Here is a 14,205-nt window from a genome sequence, read left to right on the forward strand (position 1 = left end):
GGGGGCAGTTCACATTCATTCCATATGGGGCCTCCCAAGGCTGGCTGAGCCCAGAGACAAGAGACACAAGGAGGAGGCCAAAGGACCCGCCCACCCTTTCCCTGTCCCCTATCCCCCAAAGAACTACAGGTTCCGGAGAGTATGCAGCATTTATTACAAAGCCAGGAGATACAAATGTCCCAGGGCAGGAGGAGGGTACAGTCACCTCAGACACAAGACAAGGTGCAAACACAGACAAACCTGATGGGGGGGGGGGTCCTGACCCCAAACACCTAGGTTCCAAGGGAGTCTTGCCTCCTCACCTCCTCCCCAAGCTGATCCTATGTACATTGGAGGAAAAACAAGTGTGCAGGGATCTGCTGGGGTCTGCCCTTCAGGGGCAGTCCACTGACCTCTCAGGATGGAGCCAAGGTCAGAGCTTACAGGTTTCCATCTTGTGCTTTTAGTCTGTCCTGACTTAGCCTCAGCTGGGGGCAGGGAGGGGACTGCAGGGCTGATGGCCTTTGGCACAATCTGGGGTCTGTGCTTGTCTGAGATGAACCCCCCTCCACCTCTCCACTGCACCCCAGGTCCCCAGGAGTGCTAGCCTTGCCAGTCAGGGCTCCCAGCTGGGGGCAGGGGCAGGACCTGGTGAAGCGGTTCACATTGCTAAAGCCACAGTGGAATTTCAAGGGCTGAGGCCTCCCGTGGCCTGAATCTTCTCCTCCACAAGATAAATGATGCAAAGGCCACACACATGGGGTGGGGGGTGGGGGGTGGGGGCAGAACTATCTATTCTTTGCACAAAGTTTCCACTGAAAGAGGAGGAAGTAAGGGAGATGCCATCTCTACCACCCACTCGCTCCTCAGAACCAGGGGATAAACTGCATTTGTAAAAGGCACTGTCTTAGCGATTCTCTGGACATTCAACAATGGGGGGTGGGGGTAGGGGCACCAGTGGAGGGAGGACAGCAGCCAAGATGGGGGGAAGAGAGGGGAGGCCCCACACGCAGCCAGCTGGAGTTATGTCTAAAGCTCTGGGGACTGGGAGTGCTCCCTGAACACCCCATCTGCCTTGGGGAACAAGAGGAGGATGGAGCAGAGCTTTACTGAGCCTCAGGTGGCCCCTCTAGCCCACCTCCAGGCACCCCCAAAATGAGAGCAGGGCAAATGACACAAGACCCCCTAAAAATGAACATTCCACCCCCCACACATACACACACACATAAAGTTTGTTTCCTGTGGCATTTAAATTAATCTGGTTGGTCCATAGAAAATAAGTATGTATATTTGGTTTTTCCTATGTACATATATATATAGATTTATTTATAAAACCCGCCCCCCACCCCTAAGGCGGGAGGAGCTGGGGAAAGTCAGAGGTGGAAAGGGGGCCCAGAAAAAGTGGAGGATGGAGAGGCATGGCTGGAGAAGGACAGAGAGGGTCTCTTTCCTCAAGTTAAGGGGGGCACAGGAGCTCCGTTGACAGTCATCTTGCGCCCCCTGCTGGTGGAAGATGGTGTCTGCAGGCAGTTCGAGGTACCCCCGTTCGCAGCTGCGGTGGCCCCACCGGCTGTGGCAGGGGGAGTAGGGGAGGTAGGGTGGGTGGCCGGGGGCCCATGGGAGCTGGGGGAGCCATGGCAGGGGGTGGCTGGGCTGGGCAGGGAGGAGGAGGTGGCTGGCAGGGTGGCAGGGCTGGGAGCCTTGTCGCTGATGGACTCACACTCGGATGCCCCGCTGGTGTTGGTACCCTCCGAGGGGGTGGGTGCTGTAGGCAAGGTGAGCCGCTTGCAGGCTGGCTGGACCCGATACTTGAGGGGAAGAGGCCCATTCTGCAGGGAGGGGGGCAGAGAGAGGCAGGGAAGGGGGGGTCAGGGGAAAGAGGCTGGTCAGGCAGCGAGCTGACGTTCACGCCACAGTGCCCCAACGGAAGAAAGGGGTCCAGGCCTTGGAGATGAGGGGATAGGCAAAGCCGAGGGACCAAGCAAGGCTAGAGATACAGGAGCACACAAAGCCCAAGAGAGGCAGAAAGAACACGCAAGGCCACAGGCTGGAGAGGAGAGGGAGGTTGAAAAGCAGGGAGCAACATTTGCTCCTCTGTAGCCACCCGACCCTACTTTCTGACCCAAATTGGGGCATGTCATCTGCCAAAGGATCCTTTTATACTTCAGAGTGTGGCAGGTCATCATCAAAGGATGGCTTGGAGGCTGGTGTGGTGTGGCAGGCCACCCTGGACACACCCAGCTCTCGGGACAAGGCACAAACTGTGATTACTGGTCACTGTGTGGTCTCTGTGGCCACAGACCGATGCCAGACCCTGCAGGGTTCCCCTCCCGGCCCTGCCCTTGCCCTGCGCCATCCTGCCCAGCTCACCCGCCGCCAGGGATAGATGTAGGCGATATCCATGAGGGTGTAGTATTCCTTCAGTGGCTCATCCTCATACAGAACCTCCACCTAGAGGAGGACACGGAGGACACTTTGACCCTGGTCAGGTTCAAGGCTCCAGCCATTTGGCAATGAGGCTCTAAGCCAGGGGTAGGAGACGGGACACTGGGGAGGAGGGGTTAGCAGGTGTTCCCTTAGATAGTCTGGGGTTTCATGGTGGGTTTGACTTCGCTACCAGACTTGACCCAACAGAATTCCCAACCACCAGATGGGAAAGGATCTGGAGAAAGTCTCCAGATTGTTAACAACCTCTGCCTGCAGCCATCCACACAGTTGTCTGGGTCCCCTTTTATCTCGGGCAGAGATAATGGGGGCAAAGAAAAAGCCCTGCTGAGAAAGATCTCACAGAGAAAGGTGGCTCTCACCCAGGCTGCAGTGGAATGACCCAAGGAGCTTTAAAAGAAATACCAATGCTTGGATCTCACCAGAGATTACGATTTAATTGGTATGACGTAAGTTGAGTTTTAAATAAAGCTCCCCACCTGATTCTGACCTGCAGCAAAGTTTGGGATCCACTGTCCTAGAGCCTTGATACCCAAAGTGTGGTATTTAGACTAGTAGTACTGGCAGCACCTGGGAGCTTGCTAGAACTGCAGAACCTACTGAATCAGAATCTACTCTTAGAGATCTTAGAGATCACTGACACATTCGCATTCGCATTATCAAGATCTTAGAGAATCACTGACACATTCGCATTTGAGAAACACTGTCCAAGAGCGCCGTTGGAAGTCCAGACCGGCCTTCCTTCAGCCAGCTGCCCCAGACAAGACCTTATATTTTTGCACCTGTACCTCTGCCACAGTTCTGAACGTGCAAGCATGCATGTGTGCGCACAGACATGCACACACACTACTTGTCATCTTGGTCCCAGCACCCTGGAACACTGGCTTCAACAGATAATGACTGCCCCACCCTAATCTTGGTTTCAATTACTCTTCTCTTCGAGCTCAATCACACAGCCAGTTCAGAACAGTGGCTGGGATGCACAGATTGTCAAACATGCACAGACACTCAGTTTCTGAAGGCCCAGGGACTCACCTTGTACTTGCTGGGCACATCCATCTTGTTGCGAAGAAACTTGGCGAGATGCATGACGGTCATGGCTGCTGGGCATTGCAGGAATCGCACCCCAGTCTGCTGGGGAAGAGGCACCCAAGGGCTGGGGTCCGTTCCAGGCACTCTCTCCCAGCCCACGTCCCACTCCTAAGCAGGCCCCTAGAACTCACCTTCTCCTTGTCCCCATCCCCATTTTCCAGAGGACCCTTCTTTTCCTCCCGGTCCCTGGGGGAAGGACAAAGAATGAAGCTAGGGAGACCCCGGAACCGGTAGGATCCCCTAATCCCCTAATGCACACATCCAGAAGGCCCTCCCAAGGGTCCTTTCTCTTCCTAAGGGGAGGGGTCAGGGTGGGAGAAAGAGGCGACCCACCCTAGAACTCCAGAAGACCAGCGTGGGTCACACTTGCCTTACACCTTCGTAGAACTCAATGGAGAGGCTGACGATCTCGTTGTCGCTCAGAGCCCCCTTCTCCTGCTCCAGGACCTCGCCGCGGTCCTCATTGGAGCCATTGGGGACTGCAGAAGAAGAGAGCTCTGAGGGGGTGCCCTAAGACAGCGAAAGGAGCCCCTCCAAGGACCCCAGGACCTCAGCGTTCATCGGGGTGAGTCCAGCCATCCTCCAGGCTGGGATGGTGGTGTGGCGGTCTGTGCAAGAGGGACAGCCCGCGTGCCGGCGGCAGCACCACACACTCCCGCGAACGGACACGTGCACACACTCACCTTCAGTCAGGGGGTACGCTGCGTAGAAGTCCCGCCGCCGTTTCATCTCATCTGGAAGAGGGAGGCAGGGTGAGGATGGGAGCACCAGGCAGGGAAGTGGGGGGCAGCAGGGCAGACAAAGGGTGTGCAGATACCTTTAAAAAGCCCAGGGACCAGTTTATAGACGATGTCTTGGAGGGTCTTGTCAGATCTGGAAAAAACGTACGGAGTCCTGTGGGCGATCACTTCACCCTCCTCTCCCCAGCCAGGAATCCCTACTCCCACCTCCCTTCCTTGATCCAGGGCCCAGCTATCAGGGTCCCTAGAGGTGTGGTCTTTACCCCTCTGGCATTTCTCAGCCTAGACAAGCTGGATACAGAACAAGGGGAGGGGCAGGGCCCTGGGTTGACGCCCTGTGCTTCTCCCCTCTGCCACCTTGGCTGTCGGAAGCTGGGACGCCTGAGGACAGAGGGCAGCTGCCCCAGAGGATCGGCGTGGCAGGAGGGACAGCGCCAGGCCCACCTGATGCTCAGCAGCGGTCTGGTTTTATGGACCTGAACGTCACACATGGGGCAGTACTTGTTGGTCTCCAGGTAGCGCACGATGCAGGTTTTGCAGACTTAGGGGTGTGGAGAAAGAAAGCGGAGTCAGAGCCCCCTTTGTAATCCAGGACCAACGCTCAGTGCTCACATTCAGGTATCCCCTCCTCTCCAGCTTGTCCCCACAGCTCAGCCCACTCAGAGGCTCAACATGGTCCTATTTTGCATAGATGGCAATTGCCCCTTGTCTATCCTCGGAGGACGGAGTGTGGGTGTGTTTGTGTCAGACCAGCGTTGTGTCCCAAGCGGGTGAACCCCAAGTCTGACAGAGTATAGAACAAGAGCCAGCCTGTCGAGACACCTCCCAGGGTCCCTGACCCCTTGCCACCAAACCCAGAGTGCACGCGAGGGGCACCTGCATCTTCCAGGACTGCCAGTGCAGGGGACCCATGAGGGTTCAGGTGAAAGCTTCTGAAACAAACCTCTGGGCTGAACCCTCAAGGCTCCCCACCCCAGTAGTCTTCCTGAGACCAGGGACCACCACCAGACGTGTGGACACGTGCACTCTTCAGGGCAGGAGCTCATGCTCTGCCCTCCCAAGGCCATGCCCCTCCAACCCGGGCAGAGACCGCCCACCCTGAGAAGCAGCCCCTCCACCCAACTCACAGGAATGCAAGCACTCCACGATGGTAGTAGCATCAATGAAGTACCCCCCGCAGAGGGCACACATGAGGTGAGGATTCAGCTCCGTGATTTTGATCCGGGTGGTCCGGTGCATGATGCCGGGGTGGGGGGCAGGGGGCCTGGGGAGCGTCACCCTGAGAAATGAGAGTGGAATCAGACATCCAGAGACCAGACAGCCCTTCCCACAGTCCCCTCCGCACCACCCGACATCTGGCCCCAAGCCCAAAACCCTTGCTTTCTGCCTCCCAGGCTAGACTGGCTCCGCGACTGGGACTGGCTCCTCCTGGTCCCTGTGTGTTCCCTGGACTGGGGAGCTATGGAGAGTCCCACAACCTTGTAGCAATGAGGTCAGGCTCCATCTCAAGAGCAGGAGCAGTCTGAAGTGAGAACAACTTTCCAGAGGATATAGGGAGGCAGGATATAGGGAGGCAGGAAAAATGGAAGAGAATAGTTTTTAAAAATGTCCCTGATGTTCCCCAACCCCATATTCTCTCATGTGAGTGCTAGGAGCTGAGGAAACATAGATTCTCCCTCTACCTGGATATGAGCCACCCCCCAACTGCCACCTGGGTCTCTATGCTCCATCCTCCTCTCCTTCCATCCCAACACTTCTTCTTCCAGGAAGCCCTGAAAATACCATAGGCGTGGGCCACCCTAAGACTAGAAGGAGCACCTCATCGCTTGTCTTCCTAGCTCAGCATCCAGCCTGGCCCTGGGTCTGGTGCTCATATGCCCACAGTGGGGACCATGTAGCACCAGCCTGACCCTGGCCCTGGGCCCTGAAGGTAATGGCAGAGAACCTGGGCAAAAAAAACCAAAACACTACCACCCCTTCCACAGGAATGCGGCCACCGTTCCCGGGTGGACAGCACACTGCACAAGTCCCCCTGGATCCCAGGACCTCCGTCTCGTGCAAATCCACGAATTCCCCTATGTGGGCACATCTCCAGACTGTCCAGTGACAGACCGCAGGCTCTCGGGGATGCCTGCCAAAGCGGGGCAAGAAAGTTCTCTAAGCAGCAGCCCCGAGCACCCAGCCAGGCCTTGGCAGGGTCCAGACAGGTCAGTCAGAGCTGAACTCTGGATTGGCTGAGATGCTTAACTTCTTGATCTAGAAATCAAACCCGCACCTACAGAAGGCCCCTCCCTCCTTCCTCTTTCCCAGCTAAAAGTCCAAGGGGTGGGGCTCGGGAAGGTGGCCAAGCCCCCAAAGACGCCTTCACAACACACACCCTCCTCTCCTTTCCAGAAAGATTTCTAAAGCCACCACATTGGGTTTTCTAGGACCAGAAATTCGCAGCCAGGATCAACAGTTTCTATAGAGACCCCAGGATGAGTTTGGCCAGGACCCAAACAGCCAACAGAGGCTGGCCAGAGACCGAAAGAGATGGAGAGACGCACAAAGGCCACATGTGAGTGAGACAGCAAGTCTGCAGGGCAGACGGAGGTGAAACGGGCAAGCCCAGGGAGCCAGTGGACACGCAGCAACCGGGCAGCAGCGATCTGGCTTCGGGAAGGAGGGGTGCCTGTCTCTCAGAGGGCAGCCCCAGGGCCAGGCCCTCTCTACAAGGGTTCCCCCTTAAAAATGATGCAGACTCGCTGGCTACTTCACTGTTTGGTTGTTTCCATAGTAACCCTGGCCCTGGCAAGATGCCCAAATATTATTACAACCATCCAGAGAGAGCAAATTCCCAGTGCCTGTCTCACTGAGTGTGTGTGTAATATCCATCGGATGTGTACGTGATGTCTGGGCCTCCAAAGGCACTTTGTGTGACGGCCTTCCTACGTGTATCTGGGTCCAGATGAATCTACATGTGCACGCACAGAGAGAAACAACACATTGTGGCTGATGCTGGGTGTCCAAGTTGCCACGGATGCATCTTGCACGCCCGTCTCTCTCACACTCTCTCTCTCACACAAACATACACACACATGTATATACACACAAACATGCAGGCGCCTCCCCCTGCCTTAGTCACCTCATTCACACATTGGCTGTGTTTTCAAAACAGACATTTTCTCTTAAGAATTCCCATCCAGTTCCTGTCCGGCAGACTGCAACCTCAACACAAGGGAGTTCCTAGACAAGTGGCCATGACCTTTACCCTCTCACTTCCCTTAGCAGAGGTGAGAATTCTGACCAAGATTACCCCTCCCACACCAGCTCCTTTCTAGACGCAGGGGTAGAGGGAGCCCTGTGGTGCTTACAGAATGAAATATTCCTCCTCCAGTGTAAGAACAGGCCCCCTCACTGTGATCCCTGCTCCCCCCACCCTATCCCCAGGGGCCTCAGACTGCTACCTCTGGGGCTGGGGGCGGGGAGAAGCACTGATTGGCTCTGCACCTGATTGCCATGGTTACCTGCAGGGCCCTGCCAGCAGGTGCCAAGAACAACTGTAAACAGGAGCCCAGTTCCCCCATGGCGCACCTCCCAACCCAAGGCCTCAGGGCCCCACACCTGACACCCAATTCCTCCCCCCGTTGCAGCTAGTGGGTGTATTGTGGGAAGGAGAGGGAAGAGGGGTGATGGTGGCTGGACCTCCAGCTGTCATCACTCTAGGGAAGACATTGGGAAACGGGAAACAGCCTGAGGGAGAAAGAAACAAAATCCACAGAGGCCATGGGCCATTTGGAAGTGGCTTCTTTGGGGCTCTGGGGGCTTTAACAGGTCAATTCCAACGATAGCAACACAGGGAGGTGAGCACTGCCCCCCACCTCAGCGGCAGCCAAGTCCTTCGACACTTTTTATCCTCAAACCACTGTCTTTATAAGAACATGATCTCTGGGCAGCCCATGTTCCTGGCCCCTGGGGATCCAGGTCTCTGCTACAGTGGCAGCAAAGGACCTCGGGTGAGCACCCAGCACCCAAGCCCAGTTTCTCCTGGCCTTTCAAGCCGGCATTTGTCTTTCCCCTTCCTCAAAGTCCCTACTAATTACAGACCCCCCCACCCCCCCTCTGTTCTAGCCAGTCTTTTGCTGGAAGCTCCCTGCCATTTAGGCCTCTCCCACTGCCAGGTTTTGTTGTTTGTTTTTTTCCATTTTCCTCTGCAGGATAGCCTGTCTCTGATAACCCAGGGGTCTCTGCTCCTTCAGATGCTCTGAGATAGCATTCTCTGCTCTGCCTTTCCTTCACATGAAATTAGCTCACTCCCCCACTAGAGCATCACCAGGTCTTGGGAAGTCACTCAAGGTCACATCCCAACACCTAGAATAACAGAAGTAGTAGAAGGGATCTTATAAGCCTCTTCTCCAGGGGCACTTGGGTGGCTCAGTCGGTGGAGCATCTTATTCTCAGGTCATGATCTTGGGGTGGTGAGATCAGAGTTCCACGTTGGGCTCCCTGCTCAGCTTGGAGTCAAATTGAGATGCTTTCTTCCTTTCCCTCTACCCCTTCCCCTCACCCCTGCTCTCTCTCTCTTTCTAAAATAATAAATAAATCAGGGGATCCCTGGGTGGCTCAGCGGTTTAGCGCCTGCCTTTGGCCCAGGGCGCGATCCTGGAGTCCCGGGATCGAGTCCCGTGTCGGGCTCCAGGCATGGAGCCTGCTTCTCCCTCCTCCTGTGTCTCTGTCTCTCTCTCTATGTCTATCATGAATAAATAAATCTTTAAAATAAATAAATAAATAAATAATAAAAAAAGAGGGGTGCCTAAGTGGACTTCATGACTTAAGCTTCTGACTTTGACTCAGATCATGACCTCAGGGGTCCTGGGATTCAGCCCTGCATAGGGCTCTCTGCTCAGCAGTGTCTGCTTGTCCCTCTCCCTTCTGCCCCACCCCCTGCTCATGCTCTCTTTCAAATAAATAAAATCCAGAAAGAAAGAAAGAAAGAAAGAAAGAAAGAAAGAAAGAAAGAAAGAAAGAAAGAAAGAATCTTGTCCAATCTTTTCATTTTCCAGGTGAAGAAAGGTGGCTAAGATCACCCACTAACACAGTGGCAGTCCTAGGACTAGAAACTGCCTGACTCCCATTCCAGTGCTCTTGACACACTGGCACACAGGCTGGGCTCCCCACTCATTTAAGAAATCAGTAAGCCTGGCCTGACTCCATCCAGGTAGGTAGAAGGTAGAGGAACTCCAGGTTCCCTAGAAGACCACTCAGTGAGCCTTCTGGGAGGGGTCAGAGTCTGGCACAAACATGACCTTCAGCACACATTCTCACTTTGAAGCAGGAAGAGGGGCAGGGAAGAATCACCTCATCCCACTTCCACGGAACAGGTAGGAAAACTGAGGCTCCATGGAAGTACAGTGAGCCAGAACCTACTGGATCCGCTTCTCTTCGAGATGTCATGGGTCCAATTGAACAAGCTCTGCGTGTATTTGTGTGTGGAGGGGGAGTACAGGGGCCTGCCCTGGGACAACGTCAACCTCTCAGTGTTCCCTGATCCTTGGACCTGGAACCTGCTTCTCCTGCCAGCAGCATCGAGACATCCTCTCATCTCCTGAAACTGGGCTTATTGCCCCTCACAGCTTCCTAAGACCAAACAAAGACAAAACCCCAAAATATGCACACAGAGCTACACACTGCCGAATACACACATATGCACACAAAGCCAGACACACCCCCTCCATTTCTCTCACACAAGGCCAGACACTACACACACACACACACACACACACACACACACACATCCCAGGCCAGACACACCCCATCACACACACAGCCAGACCAGAGCCCAGGCCCACACTTGCCAGATGCACAAGCCACCCCCACCCACCCCAGAAGCACACAGTCTGACATGCCTGCCTGAAACCAGAGCTGCAAATACCCACTAACCATTTATGCATCCCTGGTCCACCCAGGGTAAATTATAACATAAGTCTTCCAGCAACAAAGGCAGTGCAGCTCCCAACCTCCACTCTGGGGGCCAGAGGCTGCAGGAGGTAGAGTGGGCATCTGACCTGCACAAAGATGCAGCCTCTTCCTGTTCAGGCTCTCTCTATTCCCATGGCAACAGCTCCATCAACCAAGATCTCTCCAGCAAGACCAGGGGCAGTAGAGAGCACCCCCCCTTGCTGCCCACCCCCAAAGACTTCCACTTGAACCCCCCTCAAACTACACAGGGTCCGCATCCTGGGTCCAGGCCTCACCTGGGGTCTGTTTCTGGCCTCATTCCTCCAAAGACAGCTCTAAGATCTCAATCCCCAACTCCAAACCAGGGAACCCCAGGGAAAACCTCCTAGCCCAAAAGCTGCAACAGAGCTGGCTTTATGCTCCAAGCAGGAACACCTCGGAACAGAGTGAAGACGGGAGGAAGAGAAATTAGAGTTTCAGGAACATATACAAACTGCAAGAGGTCCAGGGAAGGAGGCATCAGAATAGCGGGAGACAACGCGGAGACAAACCTTCTGCCTTCCCGGGAGCGACGGGGAGCCCAGGAGAGACTGAGGCATAGATCTATGTATGGGGAGAGGGATTTCTCCAAAAGACAAAGACCGGGGAGACGCGCGGGGTAACACTTCCACAATATTTACAGGCAAATGCACCACCCCCAGGCCTCTTCCTTCCCCACCTCAAGCCATCCGGAGCAATTCTGGGCAGATGGGGGCAGTGGGGGAGGGGGAGAGGCAAGCCGGGGCCCACCGGGGAGGCAGGAGGGGCAGTGGCGTCCGCGGGCCAGAGGTCCCACCCTATCCGAGGGCCGGGGCAGGGAGGGGGCGGCCCGGGGCTCCAGGGAGGAGGGGGCCCGCCGGGCAGACCCCTCCCGCCTCCGCCGGCGACGAGAAATATCGCGATAACTCTCCCCCCATCTCCAGCCTGCTCACTCCTCCCGGGCTTCCCCCCGAGCCCGGGTCAGAGGATCCGGGACCCCAGTTACCCGGCGGCCGCTCCTACCTTCCCTAGAGTCAAACTTTCGGCGGGGCCCAAGGAGGGGTGTTCCGGAGAAAGAGGCTCCGCCGGGGTGGTTCGGGGAGGGGGCGGGGCGCCCCGTCCCGGGCCAGGGGGGGAAAGGGACCCGCTGGGGGGGTGCCCGGGAGGCCGGAGACCCCGGGCGAGGAGGAGCGCCCTCCCCCGGCCCCGCGGCGATCAAAAAGCCCTGTCGCCGGGCCCCCGGCCTCAAGTCCTTGCGCGGCTACGACGCCCCGGTGCCCACGGAAGGAGCGGAGCGCGCCCCCTCCCCAAACCCGAGGGGGCGGTAGGGCAGGGCCAGGGGCCGCTCGGGCTCGCGGGGCCGGCCAGGGGGGCAGAGACCCGGCGCGGCGCGGAGCCCGCAGCCCCCGCGGCGGCCTCGGACCCTCCCCCTCGCTACCTTGGGAGCAGGTCTGCGAGGGGGCTGCGGCACAAAGAGGCGGTGGTCGAGGGAGACGCCAAATCGCTACAAGGGGGAATCCGCTTCGGCCATCTTGGAAGGGAGGAAAGGGAAAAGGGGAGAGAAAAGGGAGAAAGAAAGGCGGACGGGGCGAGCCAGGATAGGGGCTGGCGGGGTGGGGCGGGGACGCGAGGAGCAGGCCCGGCTCAGAGTCTCCCCCTCCCACAGGGGTGTGTAAAGAGGGATGGACCGGCCCCCCAGCCCCGTTCCGGTGGCGGGGTAGGAGGAGGGAAGGACAGGGAGTCCGCCTCCACTTACCTGGGCTCGGGGTCCGGTGGGTCTCGGGGAAGGGGGGATGGGAGGGAGGGAGGGAAGGGAGGGGAGGGGGGCCGCAGCCGTGTCGCTCGCTCTGGCGGCGGGAGGGGAGAAACCTACGGTAAGAAAGGAGTTTGTGAGAGCGGCTTGGGGTGGGAGGGAGAGAGGGGAGGGGAGGGGACGAAGGGGGGAGGGGAGGGACTGGGGCTGGGGGGGTACAAAATGGCTTTTTTCCTCCAGACAAGAGTAGGTCCCGCCCACTACTCACCCACGTGACCTCATTCCTTTAGGGTGTTTGCGGAGAGGGGAAGAGGAGGGGGGGGAGAGGCTAACGCGGCTGCCCCCACGCCGGGTGCGGGGCCCCCTAAACTGGGACACGACCTCACTCTTCCCAAACTGCCCGTGAGCCTGGAAGGTGCATCCTCTTCTCTGTTAACCTTCTCTGTTAACCTCCGTTAACCCTTCCTGCCTCTCCCCAAAATGTGTGTGTGTGCCCCCCACCCCCTGACCCTGCGATCCCCGCCCCTAAGCTGGGGCGCCTGGAAAATGAAGACTAGGCTGAAATGAGGCTCGTTCTGCAGTCCTGCCCGCCTCGGCCCGGGCCGATGGGCGCAGGGCTGGGGCAGCGGACGCGACGCCTCCGGCCACCCGTCCAGGGTATATTCATTCACTCCTAGTGACACTCCCTTAAAATTAATAACTGCAACCGTGGGAGAGAGCGTGTCCTCGCCACCCCCCCTCCCCGGCCCCTCTCGGGGCCCGATCACCGGCTCTAAAAGGCAGTCCCCCCGGGACCCAGCTGGGGCGCCACGGCGGAAAGGCCAGGGGGGAAGGCTGGGGGTGGGGGTCGGTCTGCTGGAGTGGAGGCTGGTGTCCCCCGCGTGCTCGCGCGGACAAGAATGGAATACAACTTGGACCGGGAGACAAGCTGAAGACCGGGACTCGGGCTCCGGGTCCGGGACACAGTAACCCGGTCCGACTGGACTAGAACACCAGGCGCTGGGGCTCGAAAGTGGGCCCGCGCTTTTACTCCTGCCTTGCGCTGCTTCCCGCATTTTTCTCCGGGCGCCGATCGCGCTCGCAGCTCTGCACGGCTGGTGCGCCTCCCTCGGCCGGGCAGCGGGAGGAGCCGGGCGAGCGCAAAGGCGGCTGGTGCCAGTCCGCCTCCGACCGCCGCTCCGAGCTCCTCCCAGCGCTCGGGCTCCCGTCGCCAGTGGCTCCCGCCGGGAGGGGAAAACGCCGAGGGAGGCTTGGAAAGGCGGGAGCAGCGGCCGAGGCTGGCGCCGGGGAAGCCAATCGATACTACGTTACGGCGACGACCCGGGCCCTGCCTCGTTAGGACGGTCGATTCGCTTATTCGTTACTCAAGATTTATTAGAGATGGTCGCTGGGTCTGTCCCTCCAGAGAGCTCGATTATCCGGCCAGACGGGCCATTAAGCGCATTGGCGGTGGGTGGCTCGAGTTAGGAAATTAGGAGACGAATCCGCAAGCTTCGGAGTGCCCGCCGCCTCCTCTTCTCTCCGCGCTCGCAGCTCAGGCCCACCCGGAGCTGGGCCCCCCGGACTGAAGGCTTTCACCCTTTGGCCAGCGACCAGGAGACCTGTGGACACTGGCCGCCCAGTGACCCCAGCTTCAGCCTTCAGCCCACACCGGCCGAATGGGGGCGGGGAGGAAGAGCCTGGGCGGGAGAGATTTCCTCCCAGAGAGGGGGGGTCTGAGAACCCGCGGGAGAAGGTCCGGGGGAGGACCCGGTCACCTATTACCCTGTCCTTGCACGCGGAGACTGGGATTTCCCCGCCCTTCTTGGAAAGGGGGCTCTTGGGGTGGACACACCCACTGTTCCTAGGGCAAGTGTGTCGCCAGCCTCCCGAACTCTGCCAGGGAAAACTTGTGCATCCTCTACTGTCCCCTAATTGCCCTGTGGGGCAGGAGCGCAGCAGGGACTCCTTGTCTGTCACTCCAGCTAGAAGATCTCGGGGCAAGGCAAACTGTAGGGGCTTCCTGAAGATCTCCATCACACACAATCCACTTGGGACCTAGGGGGTATGTATGTATGTATGTGGGGGGGTGGGGGAGGTGGTCTCAGTTACTAGGAAGAGGGCTGATAAGTCCCTGCTTCCCTCCTTTATCCGGGAGCCTTGCAGCAAGGGGGCCCACCGAGCTGGCGGGGCATCCATTCACGTGTCCCTCAGTTATTAAGTGCCAGTCACTAGCAAATTATGAGACGCAGAGATGAAGAC

At 57.8% G+C, this 14,205-nt stretch overlaps 1 protein-coding gene across 6 annotated transcripts; it reads right to left on the reverse strand.

The window, feature by feature from the left end:
* Window positions 1-135: 135 nt before the first annotated feature.
* PCGF2 (polycomb group ring finger 2) lies at window positions 136-12,160 on the reverse strand. Of its 6 annotated transcripts, XM_041723810.1 has the most exons (12): window positions 10,490-11,195; window positions 9,594-9,872; window positions 5,384-5,535; window positions 4,701-4,797; window positions 4,334-4,389; window positions 4,200-4,250; window positions 3,887-3,995; window positions 3,648-3,702; window positions 3,460-3,558; window positions 2,350-2,430; window positions 1,700-1,808; window positions 136-1,549 (listed from the first exon to the last, which is right to left on the reverse strand). In XM_041723810.1, exons 2-12 carry the CDS (start codon window positions 9,635-9,637, stop codon window positions 1,431-1,433), a joined length of 972 nt encoding a protein of 323 aa, XP_041579744.1. In that variant the 5' UTR covers window positions 9,638-9,872; window positions 10,490-11,195; the 3' UTR covers window positions 136-1,430. The 6 variants fall into 6 exon arrangements, with proteins under 6 accessions (XP_041579744.1, XP_041579743.1, XP_041579739.1 ...); XM_041723809.1 differs by lacking the exons at window positions 9,594-9,872; window positions 10,490-11,195 and adding exons at window positions 11,650-11,742; window positions 11,968-12,160 and having other exon boundaries at window positions 136-1,808; XM_041723805.1 differs by having other exon boundaries at window positions 136-1,808; window positions 10,490-11,188.
* Between the last annotated feature and the right edge of the window lie 2,045 nt (window positions 12,161-14,205).

The sequence above is a fragment of the Vulpes lagopus genome, chromosome 12, assembly GCF_018345385.1.
Source record: "Vulpes lagopus strain Blue_001 chromosome 12, ASM1834538v1, whole genome shotgun sequence".
Classification (NCBI taxonomy): Eukaryota; Metazoa; Chordata; class Mammalia; order Carnivora; family Canidae; genus Vulpes; species Vulpes lagopus.

Excerpts from the sequence above, each read along its gene's own strand:
- PCGF2 (XM_041723805.1), bottom strand. The coding sequence starts at position 9,637 with ATGGAGCCTCAGTTTTCCTACCTGTTCCGTGGAAGTGGGATGAG. Across the intron at positions 4,798-5,383 it reads CGTGGAGTGCTTGCATTCCT|TCTGCAAAACCTGCATCGTG; the intron begins GTGAGTTGGGTG and ends CACACCCCTAAG. Across the intron at positions 2,431-3,459 it reads ATGTGCCCAGCAAGTACAAG|GTGGAGGTTCTGTATGAGGA; the intron begins GTGAGTCCCTGG and ends GTCCTCCTCTAG.